General features: G+C 43.8%; 3 protein-coding genes across 5 annotated transcripts; 2 read left to right on the top strand and 1 right to left on the bottom strand.

Moving 5' to 3' along the window:
- The first annotated feature begins 3,266 nt into the window (after window positions 1-3,266).
- Window positions 3,267-4,902, top strand: LOC121603942 (transcription factor jun-B-like). The gene has a single exon (XM_041933275.1). It carries the CDS (start codon window positions 3,587-3,589, stop codon window positions 4,580-4,582), a length of 996 nt encoding a protein of 331 aa, XP_041789209.1. The 5' UTR covers window positions 3,267-3,586; the 3' UTR covers window positions 4,583-4,902.
- Window positions 4,903-6,107: 1,205 nt separating this feature from the next.
- prdx2 (peroxiredoxin 2) lies at window positions 6,108-10,481 on the bottom strand. Its single transcript, XM_041963993.1, has 6 exons — window positions 10,370-10,481; window positions 9,243-9,363; window positions 8,916-9,069; window positions 8,071-8,193; window positions 7,429-7,559; window positions 6,108-6,503 (listed from the first exon to the last, which is right to left on the bottom strand). Exons 2-6 carry the CDS (start codon window positions 9,343-9,345, stop codon window positions 6,421-6,423), a joined length of 594 nt encoding a protein of 197 aa, XP_041819927.1. The 5' UTR covers window positions 9,346-9,363; window positions 10,370-10,481; the 3' UTR covers window positions 6,108-6,420.
- A 676-nt stretch (window positions 10,482-11,157) lies between these two features.
- On the top strand, window positions 11,158-17,583 carry LOC121604268 (protein Wiz-like). Of its 3 annotated transcripts, XR_006006743.1 has the most exons (10): window positions 11,158-11,226; window positions 11,760-11,820; window positions 12,424-12,921; window positions 13,131-13,928; window positions 14,174-14,521; window positions 15,092-15,306; window positions 15,426-15,621; window positions 15,720-15,867; window positions 16,634-16,981; window positions 17,116-17,583. XR_006006743.1 is itself a non-coding variant. In XM_041933745.1 (9 exons), exons 2-9 carry the CDS (start codon window positions 11,808-11,810, stop codon window positions 16,788-16,790), a joined length of 2,373 nt encoding a protein of 790 aa, XP_041789679.1. In that variant the 5' UTR covers window positions 11,158-11,226; window positions 11,760-11,807; the 3' UTR covers window positions 16,791-17,583. The 3 variants fall into 3 exon arrangements, 2 of the variants coding, with proteins under 2 accessions (XP_041789679.1, XP_041789680.1); XM_041933745.1 differs by having other exon boundaries at window positions 16,634-17,583; XM_041933746.1 differs by having other exon boundaries at window positions 11,172-11,226; window positions 12,427-12,921; window positions 16,634-17,583.
- The last annotated feature ends 5,631 nt before the right edge of the window (window positions 17,584-23,214 follow it).

Here is a 23,214-nt window from a genome sequence, read left to right as displayed (position 1 = left end):
AGTCGTGATGAAGGCCAAATAAACATTAGCAGCCTTGAGGGCCTCTTCAGATTTGCCCTTTTCTGATAAAAGTTTTGTATTTGAAGCGAGTAAGTGAAGTAAGAGAGGACAATACCAAACAGGTTTTTGTGAATACTCACGCGAGCCGAATGAATTAAAATTAGAATAGGAATTTTAGAGACCTACGTTGATTGAACTACCTCTAATTTCCTGTGAAATGACTTTGATAATTACTGATTTAGCAATTCACCTCACACGATGACGGAATCAGCGCTCTCAGCAGTGCTGGCTGGTTCCAGATCATTGAATTCTGAGGAAAAAAATATTTCAGAAGCATGATTCATAAGTGAACGAGTACAGGTGTGTGGTTGACATTAAAGACTTTCTTATAAATGTCACCCTTGTACAGTACAATGTGACAAATTCAATTATTTCCTCTCATATACGCCATCATAGGCTTCTACCTCCCACAGCTCACTTCACCTCCCCTCAGTCTCTCTCCAGGGCACAGCGAGCAGTTTTCACGTAGCCCAGTGATGAACTAATAGCCAATGGAAAAGTGTCTTTATATGGCTCAGCCACAGGCGTCCATACTCTCCTCTGTCCTTTCATGTTTGTTTTCTTCCTATTTCTGCTGCTGCTTTTGTTCTTTGTCGTCCTATCTGTCATCCTGAATCACACCAGCGCTCAAAGAAAGTGACAGAATTGCATGTATGAGGTGTGCCTCTCTGAATTTCGGCGCATAGGCCCCTATAATCATGAGCACGTGAGCAAGGAATTGTTCAGCGCCGCGGAGCCAATTATGGGTCTCAAATAGGAAAGTCGCATGTAAAGGTTCCACAGTAACAGTTTCCAGCACATGCAAATTTAGCAGCGATAAGCCACAGAAGACATTTGAATCGTCCTCACTCAATCGGGCTGAAGGCGAGAGACTCTGAGTCACATAATCAGACCAAAAAAAGAAAAAAAAAGACTGCAGACCAACAATATATAAATCAAATGGAGTGTTCTGAACATCATCATGCAGGCCATTTATTTATTATCTAATCTGAAGCATTTATCAGTTTCAAACCATGTGTGATAAGAGGTCACAGTTTTGTAACATCTCAAAGTCACCTTTAGCACATGGATGAGGTCACTCTGAAACTGGAACTGACCACTCAGTGATACTCCGTTTCCCTGAAACCACTTCTGTTTCTCTGTTTCCCCTGAAGTTTCTTCTCACTGTCAGGAGCTCTGAACGCCACATCACACCACTGCTTCAGTGGGAGGAGCTCGGCCCAGACTGACCGCTGCAAGACTGCCGGTCAAGCTGCAAACCGAGGGAGCGCACAAACAACCTGCCCAATGCCGATGCTGTTAGAGACAAATGCAAGTAACTAAATCATGTGACTGCTACACCTGCTTTAACTCACTTGAGGTGTGTATTGGGGCAAAGGTGACGGCGAGGGTTCAAAGGTCAACCTTATCTTATCATATGATTATCATATGATTATCACATATCATTAACACTTTAAAAAGAATTGTTAAACCTGTAATTCAAAATCACCATCAAATGAAGCTATTTTGTCATATTGTTAAAAATATCATTACCGCAGAAAAACCCTGAAGTACGGTGATATTATTTTAGGGCCGCATCATTACACGCTGTGAGTAGTGCTGCTCAGCCTGTGAAAACAGTTGTATAATGTCTTCTGTGGCTCTGCGTGGGTCTTTGTCGAGTCCGGGAAAATAACCCTGATGATGTCATAGTGAAGTCATCAGGGTTGTATTCTGCATTGGCTTGAGTTTTATTTTTCGAAACAGTAGGCCTGAAACCAGGGGTGTGGAGATTATTAAAAGGGTGGCAGGGAAGCATGTAAAGAAGGCTGCTATTAAACTGCATTATGGGAAATGTAGGATTCAGCAGTTCTGGAGCTTGACCCATACTCCCAAGTATAACACCAGTCTGCTCAATGTTACGGCTTCAGTGTGCGAACTATTCCTTTAATTTAATCTTTAAGACACCTTTACATCAATAAAGAACCTCATCCTCCTGGCCCATTACTACATTTAAAATGGGTTACTTAAAAAATGGATGGATAAGGTGCTGCCATAATAAGGAAAAAAAACAAAACAAAACACATGCACATTCAGATGTGACCTGAGGATAGGTATAAGCAGAAGGTGGAAAAGTCGAACGAGACGATATGAACGCGCGTGGGCGCTTGGCCCTCTGGGAAGTGATTCAGGGGTCATTAACATGCAGAGAAAACAAAGACGTCTTTTCCATGGAACAGGTGTTCGTTCAGGGGGACATGTCTTTACTCTCACGTATCTTCCAGGCTGTCATTCCTATAGGAACGCAATAAAAACCTTCAAACCAGTGAGGCCGAGGAGAAGAGAATTAAAATGCCAGCAGACTGGAGTCAGGTTCAATTAGACACTACTACCTTTTAATTAATTTTCAATCATACAGTTACCTCATTCCTACAAGATTCATTACAGCAGTTTTTGTAACAGTGAACTCGCACTGAGCAGTTTGTCTCTCCCTCACTGAGCAGGCTATTAGTCCTACCTGATCATTATCTTTAAATATTGTTGTTGTTTTTTTTTTAAATCACATTAATACATAGTTATGTCTAATAGCCCGAGCATACGCCAGACGCTCATTGTGCTTCAGGCATGTTCGAAGACATCACGCCCAAGAGTTTACGCCACCTACCCATCCTCTCCCTGCCTGCGGGCTGAAGGAGGGCAGCACTGCGCCTCCTCCGCCTCCCACATCCCGGAGCACTGGAAGCGGTCCAGGATGGGATCGGCTTCCCGCTCCTGTCGGGGAGGAACCGCCAGGATATCCAAATATGGGCCGGCCTGTATCAGTTTGGATGGCATGACTCAGCACCGGACTGTATATCCTTACCGATGGCACTGCTGGTGAAAGGCAAAGTGGTTGTTGGAGTGGTTTAGGTGTCATGGTAAAGTTGGAAAAGGCTCATTGTGATTTTGGATGGCTTAGAGATGTGAGGCACATTGAAGGCACGTGTCAAGTGACTTGTTTACAGAAGGCGAGGAGTGTGGACGTGCTCTTCAGGTACTTTATGCGTTTCCCTGGGTTGACTTTTTCCCCACGCCTAATAGGCCTCGTCTTGTTTACGCTCCTCGTTCCTGGCAAAAACGTCATCGAGCCTGTCTGACATCCCGGAGGCGGGGACCACAGAGAAAGCAACCAATCAGCAGGCTGGCTTGAGCGCGTGTCTGATAAAATCAGCGGCGCGCAGCGGGCGCCTGTCAGTAAAGAGGAAACAGAAGCGAAGCTCAGACTCAGAACAGAACAGACTCTTCTACTCACGAGTGGAATGAAAACATCTGAATTAGTCACTGGACTCCGCTTTGAATCCGACTAAAGGTACAAATCGACGACTTGGTACAGTACAGTTCCACTATTTTGGAAGTTTTGCTCTGTTTTTGGTAGATTTGATCATCTTCAGTATAATAATACAGCGGGACTTTGTGCTGGAGATTGAATCATTTGGGACACTGACGCCTTGGTGTCCAAGCAGCATCTTTGCAGCGCACTCTTGTATTTGACTGTCTGATTTGAAATATGTCCACAATAATGGAACAGCCTTTTTATGACGACTCGTTTCTCTCTGCTTATGGCCATCCAGGCGCAGCGCTGCCAGACTACAAGCTGCTAAAGCAGAATATGAACTTGAACTTCTCCGACTCATATCGGAACTCAAACTTCAAGTCGCAGCACCTGCGCGCCGACAGTGATTTCTATCCAGCGGGGACGGCGGACGTAGGCTCTCTGAAGCTCGCTTCTCCTGAATTGGAGCGACTGATCATCCAAAACAGCAACGGGGTCATCACTACAACGCCGACACCTGCCCATTACCTCTACAACCGCGGGATCACAGAGGAGCAGGAGGGCTTCGCTGAGGGCTTTGTTAAAGCGTTGGACGACCTGCACAAGATGAACCAGATGGCTCCGCCGAACGTGTCCATCGGCTCCGGTGGCATTTCCTGCTCGGCTCCAGCCTCCGTGTTCGGCTCATCCATGCAGCCAGAGCAGCTCGAGTACACCACCCTGGGCAGCTGCACCACGAACCCCAGCCTGTCCTCCGCAGCCAGCTATCCCTCCACCACTATCAGCTACCTGCCGCACCACCAGTACCACCAGCACCCGCAGGCCGTTGCGCACGGATCTCACCACTTCCAGCACTCCCTGGCCGGCGTGGGCATCCACTCGCAGCGGTTCGGCGGGTTGAAAGAGGAGCCTCAGATAGTTCCCGACATGCAAAGCAGCGACAGCGGTTCTCCGCCGATGTCCCCCCTCGACATGGAGAACCAGGAGCGCATCAAAGCGGAGCGCAAGCGGCTGAGGAACCGGCTCGCAGCCTCCAAGTGTCGGAGGCGCAAGCTGGAGCGCATCTCCCGTCTGGAGGACAAGGTGAAAGTGTTGAAAACGGACAACGCCGGACTGTCAAACACGGCTTCTCTATTGCGAGAGCAGGTGGCCCAACTCAAACAGAAAGTCATGACACACGTGAGCAGTGGCTGCCAGCTCATGTTAGCGCCCAAAGTAAAGTCTTATTGAAGGAGCAATGCACTTTGAAAAACACTGGACAAGAACTGCACTGACAACACAGTGAACGATGTCTTTACGCGATGACAGAACTGGATCATTATGGTCCCTTGCTGAAAAAAAGGAGCCTACACAGAAACCATGAAAGACTAAAACACTTCGGGCATTTTTGAACAAGTTATTGAAAGTGTCGTCTTGGCGTTGCCTGTTTACATTTTACTTTAGTTTGTGAATCATTCTTATGTAAGTTATTTGTTTGTCAGGTTGAGCCTGATGAGCCTGTTTTTTTTAACTTGTACAGTATATATTTAAGTAAATGAAATTATGAAACTGAGAAATGTGTGGTGTTGTTTCTTGAGGTTATGCGTATTTAAAAAGTCATCTCTTAGAAATGCCGAAGTAATTCTCGTTATCATAACCACACTGTTGTCAACCATGTCGCTGGTCAGCAGTAGCTGATTGACGTTAGAGACGTCCCAGCGTAGGATTGTTTCCGTATTGACGTACATACGTCAGTCTATATATGGTCAACTTTGCTGGCAGACGTCACATCGCGGACAGGTTTCCGGGAACTCCCTCCTACATTACCCGTCAGAAATGCTGCGCTCCCCCCTTCACACCGCAGTGTGTCTGTGTATAAATGAAAAGGTTTGTCAATGAGTGGTTCACTCGTGTTAGGGGAGTTTCCCCATTCTGCTTTCAGTTTCCCAAAACAAGTCGCGAGAACACGAGCTCAGGAAAAATTGTTTAAAAAAAAACAAAAAAAAAAGTTCCACACAAACAATAGAGTTTCTGTCTGATCGGTAAGAACCAGTCTGAACCCACGAGAACTGGTGCCAGAACAAAAGCTGGTAGAAATTAATGGATGAGGGGTTGAGGTGACAAGTTATATGTAGGATCCACAGACACACACACAACATAAATAGTCCAATAACTTGTATATACTTTGGCACAAAATCAGGATTATTTTATTTGAAGAGTGATGATATCTCATTGTTTTTATTTCAGTAATGAAGACATGGACATGTCGTTACTTGGGTGTCGTCCACTGCTAGTTTCTCAGGAAATGGGGGGGTGGTATAGTTATTACTCTGAAAAAGAATTAAAAAAACAAACAAACCCATAATCGAATACACGGATAACTACTCTCCTCAGTGTCAAGTATCTGTAGCTGGGACAGTCATGCAGGTCTGTGATAAATCACATCCAATAATCCAATCTTTCCCAATAAGCTGCAGTGCCATTTGGCAATGCAAGGTTGTTGTGCTGAGTCAAACCGCAGTAACTCCAACATTAACAAAGACAGCCTCGTGACGTGCTCAGATCCTCCGCCAGGCACAGGGCACAGGAAAAACACACAAAGTTAATTCCAAAAACGCCTGTTGGCATAATACTTTCAAGTTGTGAAGTCACGAAGGAGCAGGCACCGAAACAGATTCAGGAAGATGTATGGCACCGCCCAGAGGTCACATGTGGAATGACTTTCAGGATTTAATAAACAGCAGCTCTGCTACGTTGTCAGACAAAACACACTTGGTCACAATTTTCCCACCGTTTTAATAAAGATGGTAGTAAATTATTCAAGACAGCAAGGAAAAATATTGATACTTTTTTTCTGAAAAAAAAAGAACAAAACTATACTTTCAGTGCTTTAGACTATGAGGTCGCCCCACCTGTTGTACATTGGACGTACAAAGATAAGTTTGCAACAAAGGATTTACCTAACGAGTTCTGAAATTGTGTTGGGTTTAATACATTAGATTGGACGCCATGAGATACTGCTTCACAGGGACACCTCTGATCTGAAGGTAAGTGCTACAGGTAGGAAGTCAGCTCGAAGACCTTCACATTTACTGCTTGGAGAAGAAGTCTTTGCTCTTCTCGACATCAGGGATGATTGTGTCACTCCCAGGTTTCCAGCCAGCGGGGCACACTGTGTGGAAACGGAGAAGGGGCAAAGTTTACCCTCAAGGCACAAGTGACAGACACTGAACTTTGCATACACTGAGGGAAAAGTACATGTGTAAATACCCGGGAGGATGAACTAATAATGTAAGGCTATGTCCACAAACCAACTAAAACTGCCAAGTCAGTTTACAGCTATCGGTAAACTCATTTAAAATACATATGTGCTTTGTGTGAGATGTGCAGCGCAAAGTATTTTTAAATTACACATCAAATGGGGTGTTTCTATAAGTCACTGATGAAAGTGCAAAAAAAAAAACAAACCCAAAAACCTTGAAGCACAAGCCCAGCATAACTAAATATCAAATATCTGAAGCAGAGGAGCTTTTAACAACCTCAACAAAACAAAATCCAGACTCAGACAGCATTTTCTCAGCTGTAACTGGGTGATTCATGGTCTGACACAAAGAGAAGAGCAGTACTTCATTATTAATTTACTGTACAGACTGCATCCTCAGTCAAAATGCATTAGGTCCTACTTTGGATTATGGCCATTACTGCATTTGAACAGAGGAAAAAAAAACAAAAGACTTTGACATTTAAAGTTTATAATGTCTGATTCACTCATCTTCCAAAATCCATTTGATTTGAAGTATTTTCAATTGCTTCTCATATCAAATACTGATATATGAAATTTATTTCAATGGATTAATCACAAGGAATGTAATTAATTCATTTTACTTGCTTGACAGCACTTAGGGGAAAAAAATCAAGTAAAAAAAAAAAAAGTAAGCATACATGGACAAGACATAGTGAAAGGAAATGGCTTTTAAAGGCGGGAGGGGGCAAAAAACTAAGCACTGAGTATTTGCATGTAGTCCTGGAGAGCCACAAATAAATTAACTGAAGAGTGAACTGGGGGGGGGGGGGGTCTTTCCAGGGATTGTACTCACCTTCTCCATGTTTGTCGGTGTGCTGGAAGGCCTGGACCAGGCGCAGAGTCTCATCCACAGAGCGACCCACAGGCAAGTCATTGATGGTGATCTGCCTCAGGATGCCCTTGTCGTCAATCACAAACAGACCCCTGAGAGGCAAAAGTTGGAGTTTTACTACTGCACAGAATTGTTTCACGTATAACCGATTTGTAAAAAAAAGGTACGCCGTGTAAAACATAAATAATGTTTCACAAAATTGTGAAACTCGCCTCATCACTGCTTGCTTTCATACCCAATCATGACCATCACCTGTTACCCATCACCCTGTTCACTTTCCCAGTCTTTGGTACCTCCTGTCCCAACTTGTTTGAAATGTGTTGCTGGCATCAAATTCAGAAGAAGCGTATATTTAATAATAATAATAATAATATTTAAAAATCTATTAAGTTGATAAGGTCCAACATTAAATTCATTGTCTTTGGAAAAAAAAAAAAAAAAACAAGTTATCAAATTCTGTTTCTGTTTTACATGGCGGCCAAACGAATCAGGCGTCCTACATATTTCATTCTCTCCCCACTTTCAGTGCTTACGGAGGTAATGATAGAGCAGAGTGATTACTACATTCTAGCTCCCACTAGACTGTGACATAAGCAGGCTGACCTGTATGCAATGCCGTCATCCTCCTTCAGAACACCGTAGTCTCTGGAGATGGTCTTGGTGAGATCTGCCACAAGGGGGATTTTCATGTTACCCAGACCTCCCTGCTTCCTTGGTGTGTTGATCCTGTAGGAAAGGGGGACAACATGCCAGTGAAAAACCCATTTAGCATTGTAAGTGCACAAAAGGCACCGACATTACACTTACTAACAATACATCTTACTTATTCTAATGCACTGTGCCTTAAGTAATTTTAAAAAATGTAAATCTCATTAAGATTCATGTCATGGGATTTCACGGATAAATTGTCTACGTGGAGGCGGGGGATAAAATAATTGAACTGAAAAACACCTTTTGGAAAGATAAAATCTAACTTGCATAAATAATGCAACACATGAGTGAAGCTGCTCCTCAAAACCTACAATGACACCAGAAAGAGAGTTAGATCACAGTTACTGAGAATTACTCAGCACAAAATTGTGCTGAGTAATTCTTTATGCCATTCAAATTCCCCTCAGCATTTGATTCCTCCAGTTTGCAGTTTGATGAAGAGACCGTTACCTCTTCTCAGTATATCAGGACTCAGAACTTATCAAGACTATGCAGGAGAGGCAGTGACAGGAGATAAACTTGTGAAGAGGGGTGGGTGCTGTTCCAGATCTGGCAAAACCAAGAGCTCAGTGCAAAAGCAAAGCTTCTGCTTACACCACTTGCTGACACATGTAGGCTTTTACTTTCAAATGGTTGGCTGAGGAACATTCAAGTTGTCTGGCTCCTACTGCACGCAGTCAGACAAATTACAGTACAGCTCAAGTCATTATGTTCGTCCAGTCAGCAGGAAATCTCACCACGCCAGGTGACTGAAGTGAGAGTCTATGGAGCAGCCGATCACCTCGCAGCCAATGCTGCGGAACTCCTCTGCCCTGTCGCTGAAGGCCACGATCTCAGTGGGACACACAAATGTGAAGTCCAGGGGGTAGAAGAAGAAGATCACGTACTTCCCTGAAGGGCGCAGGAGGGAGAAAATGAGTGCGCACTGCTTCTAGTCAACCCACAGTCAGAAGCAGAAGAATGAGGCTACATATGCTGCAAATACAAAGCTAGACTGAGGATATCAGACAGAAGCTCACAAATAACTGCAAATACATCTACAAGATCTATGAGAGACCTGTTACCTCTGTAGTCTGACAGCTTGATGTCCTTGAACTGTCCACCCACCACAGCTGTGGCGCTGAAGTCTGGGGCAGGCTGGCCAATCTTAGCGTTTCCGGCAGACATGGTGTTGGTGGCAAATGACTGAGGGAGCGATAGCACATACGATGGTTACTGCAACATTCCTGATGCTCACACATCCTTAAAGATCAGCCGGGTGGAGCCTAAGGCACCACCTGGAGCTCTGGCAGCAACAAAATCGATCCCAGGAAACATAAGTCGAAGCACAAATATGATATTTAAACTAAAAGACCAGGTGCTCGAGGCTTAAACAGACAGACAGGCCTTGCGGCGCTTTGATAACTGGTGCACTGCTCAAAGTGTTTCAGATAGGCAAACCATGTAAAGTCACATGCAAGTCATGTTCAGCCTGCAGGGAACAATAGCCTGTTAAGAAGCTTATGTAAGCATACTAAGCACAAACCAATAAGAGGATACTTATTTGATACATACACACACACACACATACTTTCAGTAGACAGGAGTATATGCTTGTTTTAAACAAAACTGCAAGCTTAACCTTTGCAATTATACAGACAAGAAAGATGTAATTCATTTTACACACTAATAATTGTGTGTAAAACATGATCCAACCAGGCCTTCAAAGCTGCTATGAGATGTTTATTCTTAAAAATAAGCTGCGCTTAGGTGGAACAATGAAAAAGTGGTGCAAAAAAGAAAGATCCGTATATGTCGGTCCATGTCAGACTTCAAAAACCGACAAAATGCAATAATTCTTTGTCATTCTGAATAATTTACAGAGTAGCAAACATTGATCGGTCAAAGTTCAGCGTTGTAGCTCAAAGGCGTACATTTGCAGTCAAACAGCGAGGAGGCACCGTCCTGTCTCTGCTGCAAGCTGCAGCATAGAGACAAAGAAAGAGCCAGAAACAGGCCCAAATAACTGCTCCTTAAGGAGCAACTGAGCCGCACTGCCTGGCTAGCCTAACGTTAGCTCAACGTAGTAAGCCGGTTTCTTTGTTGTCTTCCTGTTCCAGGAGAAACAGTTGCTGGTCCTGGCCGAGCCGTGCAGACACAACGTGAACTTTTGACTGAAAAGGGTCACACGAGTAGTTAGTTTCTGACTCACCGGTCTTTGAGCAGAGCCGAGAAGAAGTTGGCAGTACCGAGGTCTGCTGCTGGCAGGAGGAGAGCGCACTCAAACGAGGGACGGCTGCGTGAAAGAAGTAGGCAGGGCTAGCCGTGGCCCCCGGAAGTTAAAATGACTTCCTTCAGAGTAAAAGTTGAGATTAGATCGCATTCTTTGTATCTGCCTGAACGAAATAAACTTTTACTGCACTGCCTTGGCAAAAGGACCTAGTTTTGAATACACGTCTAAAATAGTGAGTGAGAGAATGAGTAGGTACAATTGCATGTAAACAATTAGTATGTTTGGCGTGATAACTCAAAACAAAGACCTTCATATTTAAGTTATTACTTACTGTCATTTGATGAAATACTACTGTCTAAAATTAGACTTTTAAACCTATATAACCTACTCCTGAATTAAAATATTTGGCCAGTTTATAGCTGTAGAAACAGAAAAGCTACTGAAAAAAATAAAATGCAATGAATTTAACACTAAACAATGATTTGTATTCGAAATATTAGTAATTAAATGATAAATAACATAGACAAAACGTGACGTACCCATTTCACAATAAAAATAAATGTTTGTTTACTTATTAAATGAGGGACTTTTCTGTGGGACAAAAGTCACTAGTCATAGAAACACGAGGGAGTAATACCTTGCAATTAAACTCCCTGCTCTTATTTTACAGATGGTCACTAGGAGGCACAGTTGGTCACCCGAAGAACTGGTGTTATAACTTGGGCGCTTTTATTTTGAAACAACTCTGCACAGGAACTTTTGTGGACCATTACTTCCGCTAAGCTGGTCAGTGGGAGTGAAATTGATGTACTGAGGTGTTCTGTTCGGTCTTTTAGGTAAATTAACTATTATTTGTAATTGATAATTGCAGCTTGATTTCCAGGCCAGGGCGTAAAACGTGTAGTCAGTCGCTATTTTGATCAAATAACTTGTAATTTGAGCTAGCATGCTTGCATAGAAAAACAAAGGGTGCACCAGAAATATCGTTAGCTTTTATAGCTTTAATGTACAAGATGCTTGAGCCACGAACGGTTTACTTAGTCTATTGAATTTTGCTCAAAGATATAAAAACGTGAATAGACAGCTGGAAATAGGGAAGTTTCTGTAACAGCAAATAACGTTACAAGTTGCAACCCACAGCTGTTCAGACGTTTGTTAACAGGCTACTTTTTGTCGCGATGTTACAGTCGTGTCACGGTACTTTAGGGTTGAGCGTCTGTCAGAGCAACAAGTTCAAAATGTTCTAAAAAACTTCTCAGTCTGGGTGTTGCAGGGAAGTTTATTTTAAATTTCAGAAGCTATCACAACCGAAAACCCATGATCTTTAACACTGTACCACTAGTACTGATATTTCATTTTTAAATGGCAGGATCAGAACTTTCTCCTCCCTCTGAATAAAGCCACAGCACCAGCAGCCATGGATTCACAGGGTAAGAGACATACTAATAAACATGTAAGCAATAATGACATTTTTTCTTATGTTACTGAATGTGTCAGTGGTGTCTGTCCTCGTTACTCTAATTTCATTGATCATTATTATCATCAGGCATCCATCACAGTACCATAGTGGACGTGATTCTTGAATAATTTCTCATAAGTTAAGCAGACCCAGGCCTTTCCCTGTACAACATTTAATTTAATAACCTATTCAGTTGTATTCCTTGTCAAAATTTAGTTGTGCATAACACTTTTCCAGATGTGAACGATCCACATCAGAGTTTTGCGTTGTCATGGCAGGTAACCTCTCCAGTTTTCAGTGCCACAGCGTTCTCTGAGTTTAGATATCTCAATTTGTATCGGGAGAGAAAAAGTCGGTTGGTCCATCCCTACTGATTTATCTTCATTGCCACTCATCAGTCTGACATCTTGACATAGATATAAAGGCTGTCATGTCTGGAAGCAAGATCTTAGTTTCAATCAAGAGTGTTTTTTTTTTTTTTAGGTCATTTCAATTTTTTTCTTGATTAGAGACACTGACTGAAGTTCTCCCATTCAATTTGTGATGACAAACTCCCATCTGAACTTCCCCATAGCAGCCCCCCAGCCAGTCATATGTGAGGTCTGTGGGACATACTTTGAGACCCGACGAGGGCTCTCCAGCCACGCCCGCCTCCACCTACGGCAGCTAGGTGTGACGTTGTCAGAAAGCAGTGGAGCTCCCATAGACCTCCTCTACCAGCTCATCCAGGAGAGAGATGGCTCCCTCCCGAATTTCAAAGCAGACTCCGCTGGGTTGACCCCTCTGAAAACAACATCCCAGCAGGAGTCCGGGACTCGCTCAGATCCAGAGGACACGAGTGCCTCCTACAAAGCAGGGAGTAGAGTTGTGACAACTCCGCAGAAGATGGATCATCAGGGATCTCCAGCCAGACTGAAAGAGTCAGCAACCTCTCTCCTGCCCTCACCCCCCTCTGGTCTTAGGCTGGTTGAGTCTGGTGCAAGTGAAGGCAACAGCTCATCCTCCTTAGAGCACCAGACCACAGCCAAGCCACAGTGGGCGCCGCTCGAAACAGACGCCCCCATCACCTTAGGTATGGCTGACTTCTGAAATGATGTTTTAAAGATAAGTTGATAGCTTTGAGGGGATTAGCTGTATGTGCAAGACAGAGATTTAACACCCAGGTACGTCATGTGATCACATGATAATTAATACACAGGTGGTTATTAATGCAATATATTTGTTTTTGCAAAGTTCAGAGTTTAGTCTCATTTTTACCTTTTGATTCATCATTTTCTTCAGACACCAGCGATGAGGTCCATGTGTGCCAGCTTTGTGGCTGCTGGTACGAGACACGCAAAGGCCTGTCCAGTCATGCTCGGGCCCATCTGCGCCACATTGGAATCCCTGACAGTGAGATCAAGGGCAGCCCTATTGATCTTCTTTACCAGATCATGGAGGAAGAGGACCTCAAGCCCATCACCAGTGGACAACAGGAGGAGCTCACCTCCAACAGTCCCCCTAGATCCTCCTCCAAACATCCCTCCGGTCTGTCCTCTCCACCTGCGTCTCCTCCCAGTAAACGACCTAAAACATCAGAGGATTGTACCTGTATTCTGTGCGGGGAGGAGTTTGAGAACCGCAAAGGTCTGTCCTCCCACGCACGCTCTCACCTGCGTCAGCTGGGAGTGAGTGACCTGCTGGGGAAAAGCTCTGCAATTGACACTATCCAGGAACTGGTCAGCAGTGGCATGCTAGAAGCCATGCACCCTCCCAAAACGAGCACACCAACCAGCTCACCTGCAGCGCCGTCTGCTGCAGCCCGGGCTCTGTCTCCAGCTCCAGGCCAATCCCGGACCTCGTTTCCCTCCATATCCCTCTCCCCAAGCCCTGAAAAGCTCAACCCTCAACCTCCTGTTAACAGGGCTCCAAAAGCTAAGAAAGGCTTTCGGCTAGCAGTGGACCCCCTTCATAGGAAGCCCAAGCCTGAGCCTGTGGAGATTGAGGTGGCTGTCCAACCGAAGGGATCCAGTGCTAACAGCACCTCTCCTGTGCAGAAGTCTCCTGCTGCAACTGTGGGTTCAAAACCTCTCAATGCAGGTACAGCAGAGAGCTATTAATATTTAAGTAGTTGTTGGCAAATGCTAGCTGTCCAGTACTATGTCATGTTATTACATGCTCCAACTGCATTCATTTTTTTCATTCAGGCTCTCAGCAACTGCAATATATGCTCCTTATTTTGGAGTTATTTGAATAATTATTCATTTGTTTGGTTTTGTATGTACACCAAACTTTGGATGTGGCTTCTTAATTCTACCTCCACTATTTCTCCGTCTCCTCCCCAGATGTACAATCCCCACCAACGGTCCTTTGCGATTTCTGTGGCCAGCTGTTTGACACCCGCAAAGCCCTGTCATGTCACGCCCGCGCTCATCTGCGCCAGCTCGGCCTGACCTGGTCGATCAAAACGTCGCCAATTGATCTCCTCAAAGAGGTCATGATGCACAGTGCAGAAGGCAGGAAAGAGCCTGTGCCCAGTGGGTCATCAGGCAAAGCCACGTGGACCCCTTCAGGCTCCAGAAGGTCCCTGGACAGCCTGCAGTCTGGGGAACCAGCCACCAAATCCTGCACCTCACCTCTCGATTATTCCATGAAAGAGAAATCCCCGTCTGGCAAGAGTGGGGCACACGCAGGTAAGACATTAAAACCACTGTGATGGTTTGGCTTTTATGTCAGTTTAGCAATCACTTTGTTGTATCATGGTACGCTTTGACATGTTTGCTTACTAGATGAACATGTGCACTGAGTCAATCCTGCAAACACTGTCCTGGTGCCATCAATACTCACTAGAGCACCTGTGTGAGCCTGCAGCTGAAAATAGTCCTCAACAAATCCACTAGACTTGTGTGAGTTATGTTTATTAAAAACAAACAGTTGCCAGCTATTTGAGCATTTTTTAAAAACGACACCATGTATTGTTTTTGTGACCTGCTTTAAGATTTACATCTTACGTTGGAACAAATGGGGCTGAGTGTAACAGACAGGATAGGGAAGTATTGAGAGACAATCTCACACATTGTTGGTTTTGATCTTTTCACTGGATTTGAACAGATAGAATAACCACCTTTGTCCATTAAAAACTTTGTGTAAATTTCTACGCAGTTATAAAAATCCTGAAATTATTTCTGAACCTCACTCTAATCTGTCATTGGTAATGTAGATACTGATTCTTGTTTCAAAATTGCTTATCTGCTTTGCGTCAGACACATCCTGTGAGCTTTGTGGGTTTGATTTCGAAAACCGCAAGGCCTTGGCCAGTCACGCACGGGCCCACCTCCGACAGCTGGGAATCATCGAGTGGAAGGCAGACGGAGCGACGTCGCCAATCGAACTCCTCAGTAAGCTGATCCGGAGGGACCCTGTCAAGGTAGCGGCCATAACCCGACGCTATCGTATGGGAGACCTTTACATCAAGAAGGTAAGCTGTGCTCTAAAATATCTTTAAAATAATTCCCCATTCAGATTCGTATACACACTAACCATGTCTCATGTAAGCAGAATTAATTCTAACTCATTGTATATTCATTTTTTTTTCAGTCCCAGAGAACTGCTGCATCGCCCTCTCTCTCCACAGACTCTGACTCTCTGACAAGCCTGAAGCTTTCAGGGCACCATCCTGAGCACAAGGTGCGCAGAGATGACTCGGGGGTGACTGCCGGCTCATCCAGACAGTCACAAGGCCACTCACGGTCTGCTGCAGCCCACGGCGACCCCGGTGTGCGCTCCCCAAGGGGTGAGAGATGAAAGACGGCTGTACGCAGATGTACCGTGACTCATAGGAAAACAGTTTGTATCTGCATGTTACTCTAACACCTTTCTGTGTGGTTTCAGGGGCCCACCCACCAAAACATGTTGTGCCTGCACGGGAAGAAAATTCCCAGCAACCATCGCGGTCAGGCAGCATCCCAGCTCTGCTGCCAAAGCCCCCCCTAACACCTCTGGTCAAGCTGGTGGGCAAAGTCTACTCCCTCAAGTGCAGGTCAGTCTATATAATATATAATCACATCCCACTGTATTCAGTAAATAATAGGGTTTAGAGTAATACACCAATAGAGTTTGTGTATGTGTAGAAAAATTCGAATAAAGTCCTTCATAATGGACAGTCTCTTAATGCAAGTCAGACTGGACTTAGAGCATCATTTTCAGCGGCTTTCATTGTCCATTTTAGAAGAATCTGTGTTTTTCCATTTTTAGGATATAGTCAGTAGAGAAGTGACAGGGAATGAGGGGAAAAGGAGATGAGAATGACTCACAACTTGTTGCCTGCTGGAAAAAAATCAAAAATCATTCTTGACTTAGTAAAATGTGTTCTTAACCACATGACAAGCAGCTGTGTGCTTGTGGGTCAGCCTGTACGAGCTCAGGCTGTGCAGCCAAATGTTGCTCAAAACCGCAGAACTTTACTTTAAGTTCTAGTGGAGATGTCAAACTTTCCAAAGATGCCAAATATGCCAGGCTGAATTTTTTGGGGGGGGAATAAGAAATTATGCACAGAGACATCTGTGAAAAATCTTCCATTAAGATCACAGAGTTTGGATATTTCACTTTAATAGTTTCAATGAAAAGTTGCAGAACATGCATATGTATGTGACACTGTCAGACAATGTGGGATAAAATGATTGTAGATGCAATTTCAGTGATAAATGACGAACACAGAACATTTAAACTGTGTGGTGTTTCATCACATAATCAAGACATTATTTTGCCTCATTGAAGCGCACTCCCCTCTCTGTGCTGCCGTTCAGGTTCTGTGAGGAGGTGTTTCATGGGCCGCTGTCTGTTCAAGAGCAGTGGATCGCACACCTGCAGAAACACATCCTGTCGCTGGGCTACAAAGGCAAAGCGTCTCCTCCTGCTGCACCGGTGGCAGCTCCAGCGCTCGTCCATCCCGTAGCTGTCTAGTCCACATAATCCGTCTGTCTTAAACAAGGTCGTCATTGTCAAATGTCACGTCAGAGTAGTCGAGAAGAAGTGTTGTCTTTATGTCTATTTTGAGGTAACTAAGTGCAAGTGCAAATTAGATGTTTCCCTTTTGTCCTAGAGAGGGCGACCATGAGCCACACGAGGAAAGCAGCAGAATGTAATCCACTCAGGTAAAATCCACTAGATACAATAGATCGCAGTACTGATCAGTGGATGTTTTTAAGGAAAACAAAAAACAGTTCATCCCTCATTTTGATCAGTCGTGCTTTCCTCCTCCTGCTCATAACTCCTTCCATTTGTACAGATGTTAAACGTGTTTTACTGTGATTCAGCGTTGGCACGTCCCACACTGAGAGAACCATCCCAGGCAAAGATTTTCTGAGTAGACTGCCACGGGCGCCATATCACTGTGATATCTTTTCTCTCCTTTATATGCCTTTGAATGGAGTCTTGTTTTATAAATTCATTTTTTAAGTGTTTTACATAAATCTGGAAGGATTCCGTTCTTTGTGGAAATGTTTACAAATAACACAACAGTGAAACCACAAAGTTAGACACAGAATTCACATCCAACTGGTGACAGCTTGGTTGAAAAAAGGTCACCAGTACTGACATGTCCTAAAAATACAAGCCTCAGCCTCCTTGAACCTAGAGACACTGTGTTGCCCTTCTTGCCATTTTCTTCAGGTATATCTGCTTATCATGTACTGTTTTTCTCCTCTTTTTACATTACTTTTATGACACTTCTGTAAATAAAATTCTGCCTTGTATACAAGCATATCGTTTCTGAAATGTGTGTTTTTTCCCTCCCTTTTCTTCATCTCTTTGTGAGTTTTTTTATTATTATTTGTAGCATATTATACCTTTATTAGAATGTGTACAGTGTAGAGATGGGAAAGACATGCAGCAAAAGGTGGGACTCAAACCCCAGACCACAAGTCATATGTTGTTTTTGTTCAGCTTGTTCTAGTTGTGTCTCTCGCCACTGGATGTATACTGGATGTCAATTCAATGTATCAAAAAGAAACAAGCAAAGGTTGGTTGAGAAAAACATTTACAGCGAGTGTGAGTATGACCGATGTTACATAACTGACCGCTTTTGTCCATCATGCCACTTTCACTTTCCCTCTCTTCTAAAACATCGCCATTGTTGTGTCTCAGGCTCGTTTAACATTTCAAGCTTTCACACTCCAGCTCACCACAATGTAATTCTCTCTCTGGAAAAAAAAGCCGTGAGCAGCACATTGTTGAGTAACCGTAAATGAGTTTGCACTGTGTCCACTGGGCGGATTTCTCCACAGTCTTCCATGCAGATCGCTCCTTTTCTGATGCCGCCTGGTAGTTAAAAAACAAAAACAAAATTAATGTTCCCTCCCTGTCATTTTGTTTGGTAACAGTATCTCTCCTTGGTTTAAACAATCTCATGCTTACAATAATACGTTTTACAGAGTGCTGCGGTCTTAAAAATGTGGAAATCATGAGGAGAAAAGCTGCACATTCAGCATCAGAGACGAGTGCAGCTTCTCTCCTCGTGCATGGGTTTCTGCTCTCCTCAGTCCTGATATGCTTTCATTTTGTCGACATCATGTTGCTGATAAGTGTGTCTTGATGCCAGCAGTGATGTTAAAAGTTTTTTTCTGTTGGGAAATGTCTGACTTCATAGCAAAATCAAATCCCTTGTGTCCACAATGTTGACAGTGTGACTCTTGACTTGATTTCCACCACTTTCCGTGGCTGTAACCACCATTATGCTGACAAGCGCTCATTAATCTCCCTACCTGAACACCTTCTGCAGTACGTCCTCCGCCCTTTAATGCTCTGAGATGGAGTGTGAATCGCTCAGCAAGCCCTGCACACGCTCATGAAGAATAAACTTCCTCCTATGTCTGCTCAGATTCTCTCAAAGGGTGATGTAGTTTTTACATTCTCAAAAGCTGGGAAATACATTGCAAAAAAATCTATAAAATAGCTGAAATGTTTCTTACACATTATCGCCTCGTCGTTCAGATAAAAATGAGAAGTGTGTTTTACTCTTTTACAGTTTATTGAACGGTTGCTGGGTGGATCTCCTGTTATGTGGCGAGGTTGTGAAAACACCTCACAGGAGAGGCTGAGGGGATGATGTGTGATAGCTTTCAATGCAGCGTGACACCATTTCTGTCTTCTGCTCTGTCTGAGACAGTGTAAAGTCACACTGCTGATTCCTGCACTCTCATTCTTTGGAATTTGCTCCCCGAGGGAGGGGAGGTGGGCAGTGTTTCAGTCCGCTGTCAGCCCCTGATGGATAAACCTGATGTCTGCTCCTCTGCCGATATGCCAACCTGAAGGCATTTACAGAGCGAGCGACTTATCCCACCTGACAGGATCCGAGCAGGCTGTTGCTCACAGCCATCGACACCTAATGGTTTAGAGACGCAAGGGGCTCAAAGCAGCTGTTTCAAAGCTCTCATTGAAGCGAGGGCCCAAATTCAAAGCACATCTGTCTTCCAGGACAGTGGGATTAGGGTTTCTGACTGTGGTCCATGGGGTTTAAAACTGGAAGCTTGACAGTCCAGTACAATCATTTACTTCTTGTCTATATTTGGCTACTCTGGACCAGACTGCAGGCATGAATATCAATCATAAAACCAATATGAGTTCTAAGAGTCACCAGAGAAGTGAATATCGACATAGACAGGTAAAGATAAAACAGTATTTGTTGCGGTGTTTCTTTGCAGGTTCATACGATTGTGGGAATTAATGAATGACATTTGTATAATTGTGGGCTTACAAGACCATAAATTCATTTACGCCAGAGCCAAGTTTACAGCAGCACTATAAAATGCTGCTACTGGTCAGTATGTTTATGCTACGGTCGTGGCCTGTGATCAAGTTTTATGATTCGGTTGCTCAAATTCAGTTTCTCCAGCCGACGCCACTGCTGTACTCTGTGGTAAACGAGACCTTGAGTAATACATCATCTTGTAATTAATAGCAAATAATAAATAAAGCAGCATAAGTTGGGCTACTTTGACTTGACAGTGTAAAATGAATTTACGTGACACTCACCCGGTTTTGCACTTCTAAGCAGCTGATTGCAGAGTTAGTGAAAAGTGTACAAACACTTTGTGGTGTGGCTAGCAGTACACCTGATGGATGCCCTGACCACACTGTCCAATGACACTGCAAGGCCTCCTAGCTAGGACACAGTCACTGGGACAGAGTAGACATGACAGAGGTGACCCCTGCTTCAGGTAGATCCCCTGATAGACTGCCATGGGTGAGCCAGAAAAATCCTCCACAGGGGCTCCATGTTACGTTAGGAAGCCCCAATACTCATTTTATATTGTAATAATTTACATATACATGCACTTGTATACACAGCTCAGTCTTGCCACAACGCAACGCAGTGGTATCCACTGCATGGGACAATCGGCAGATGGAAATTCTTGTCATTAATATTGCTGTAAATCTAGTTAAAAGTGACTTTAAAAAAACGGGAATGCTTAAGTAATGCTTCATAGTGTGTACTCATTATAAAGTGTTACCAAAAAACCTTTGAAAAACACATTTTTTTAAAATGTTGTTTGGAGCTAAGTGAGACCAAACCCGCTGGGACCTGCCGTATAATTGGATGCCACCACGGCATGAGTAATGGTTTACAACTGCCTACAACACACGAGTGCATCACACAGCCATTCCAAACATGTTTGATTCTGCTCATTCAGCTCATTGATGTCTGCTCTGACTTAACGAAAGAATTAATGACAGATGGCCCCAGCGTGGTTGTCCATTAACCAGATGATCTGTGGTCAGATCAGCTCCACGTCTGCTGAGGATACGGCAATGCTAATAGCAAAGTATGGAAACATGCTATAAGTCTCTGCAATTTCAATAGATTCCCTATATCTTATTTTCCTTCATAATATTCAATCACTGAGTGTAACTGCATTGGATTAAATCTTTTTTTCTTTTACTTCCTCTTTTGAAAGGTAGGTACGTAGAAGTTTCGGACTGTTGCTTTGTGTTTTGGGTGGAAACAAGGGAGGGGATCAAGAGTGAAAAGGGCTTTCTTTCCTTCCTCAAGTTTATCTATGACTCAGTGTCTGGAAGTAAATTCTTCCAGCATCTCAAGTATGATTTATAGAATGTTTTGGGGGCTTGGCAGAAGATGGAGTTTTATGACACAACTTGTGGCTTCGCAATCATGCCTCAAAGAGGCCTGATTCCCCAAGACTGTGCAACTCTGGCTGTGGGTCCGTGCTTTTCTGTTGCTGTTTTCTAGTTGGTTTTAGTCTGTAACTTTGATATTTCTTTCACTACATAGCTGGTGTTGGTGCTGCAGATGTACCGCATGACTAGAAGTTCACACACACAGGATTTTTTTTCAGCACAGTTACAAACAATATAGTTATATGCAAAAACAGCCATCACCCAGCCTGATTCAGCATTTTAATAATAATTATTTTATTTAGAAGCACCTTTCAGAACACTCAAGGACACTTTACAGTGCGGGTAGTTATAGAGTTAAGGGAGAGAAGGCAGTCTGGAATAGATGAGTTTTCAGTTTGGATTTGAAAGTGGGGAGAGAATCAATGCACATTTCACTGTGCTGTCGTTTGCAGGTGGTGAGGTTATGATTGGGTGATCACGCTGCACTTGAACGCTGCTCAGGTTTCAAGTTATGCAGTCTGTTGTGATGTGGCATTTAGACTTGACTGACACCAAACACCAAAGCACAGCGCCTTCCTCAGCGGGCCATGCTGCTGCTGGTGTCATCATGCCAGTGCTCTTGAGACAGCTCAGATGACCTCGCATGTCTCCTGCGATGAGGTCACTGCAGATTCTGGATCAGTCAAAGAGAACCTATTTGCCACAAGCGGCTAATCACTCCAGCGATTTACAGTGGAAAAAATACATGAGTAACTGCCAAGATGCTGTTTGGAAATCCAGCCCAGATTCATATTTGTGTATCGCAGCTCAGCTATACAAGAAGTTAACAAGCAAAAGCTGTGCGAGGCTGGAGAGCAAAACAAGACACGGGCTCACCAACCGATTAGACAGATGCAGCAAATCCAGATGTATGACAGACAGGCTACAACTCCACCTCTGACCCTCAACAAAGACCCTTTGCAAATGTAACAGAGATGTGGAGCATTAGCTATTTTCATAACTCAGAGATAAAATCATGAATCAAAAATTAAGGAAATAAATCTCCATCCTGTGTCATTACATTATGTTCATTATATACAGTAAATACAGGCTTAGTTTTTGTCCAAGTGTCAGATGAATTATTCATATTCCAGAGTCACACATGACTTACAGAGCTGCTTTATTTCAGCCCTGCTTTTAATTTTCTAGAGCTTGATGTGTGATAATGGTTGTTTAAGTATTTCAGATAATTATTCCGCCCCCAGACAGACCACTGTGGAGATTCAGAACAGACTGCTGTCACACTGCATTATGATTACAAGCAGCAGCTTTGAGCCCTGCCTTCGTCTGGCTGGATACGGAGTTGAGCTCACGTCGGCTCTGTGTACATACAGGTGTGTGTGTGTGTAGTACTAACCTATACTGGTGCGGATGTATGTGTTTCTGACCGTGTATGTTCTCTGTGTCTGCAGGTCAGACGAAGTGTAACCCTCGAAGTGCTCTGTCCTGTCATGCGACAACAGTGTGTGTGCATGGAGGCACGCACCTCTGCTGGGCCAACAAGCCAAACACACACACAGCGCATCATGATGAAGTGGCGGCGAGGGAGAACATCAACATAAATCACAGCCAGCTGCAGCGAAAGGAGGATTACGCAACCCTAAAAACCATTGTCATGACCTCTCAAAGCTTTCCAGTGTGTTTTTTTAATCGAACACACTCACAAAAAATGTGCCCATAGCTGGACAGTGACACATTTAGGAAAGAGTGGTATGACAACATGTATGGTACCCCAGAGAGCAGAGACCAAACAGAGGCATAATGTCTTTTGTAATGCTCCTCGTAATGAGTTCTATTCATCTATTTTGAAATGATGTGGCTTCACTTGCAAGTTTTATTTAGACAGAGCAATTATTCGTCACACACTAACTTGTCAGTAATGAATAGCAGTTAAGATGTGGAGCTCTAATATGCACCGAACACGAAAACTCCAGCTTTGTTTGTTTGATTGTTTGTTTTTGGCCTTCTGGGAGCAGCAGAAACAAGCTCTCTTAATACATCCATGTTTGACGCGGCAAACAGTCATCAACTTTGTGCACACCCAGCAGACATGGAGCAACGTTAGCATTCGTTCGGAGTTATGCATCCGTGCACCCAATATTCCCTTTCTTTTAGCTCTGATTATGGTCTCCACCAGCGCCCGAGGGAGATATATGGCTCTTTAGCAGCCAAATGCTCCGCCATGGTCACCAGTGGCCTGCCTTGTTTCTCT

The sequence above is a fragment of the Chelmon rostratus genome, chromosome 3 (genome assembly GCF_017976325.1).
Source record: "Chelmon rostratus isolate fCheRos1 chromosome 3, fCheRos1.pri, whole genome shotgun sequence".
NCBI lineage: Eukaryota > Metazoa > Chordata > Actinopteri > Chaetodontiformes > Chaetodontidae > Chelmon > Chelmon rostratus.
The sequence above is the reverse complement of the archived record's forward strand: the minus strand, read 5'-3'. Positions and strand labels throughout refer to the sequence as shown.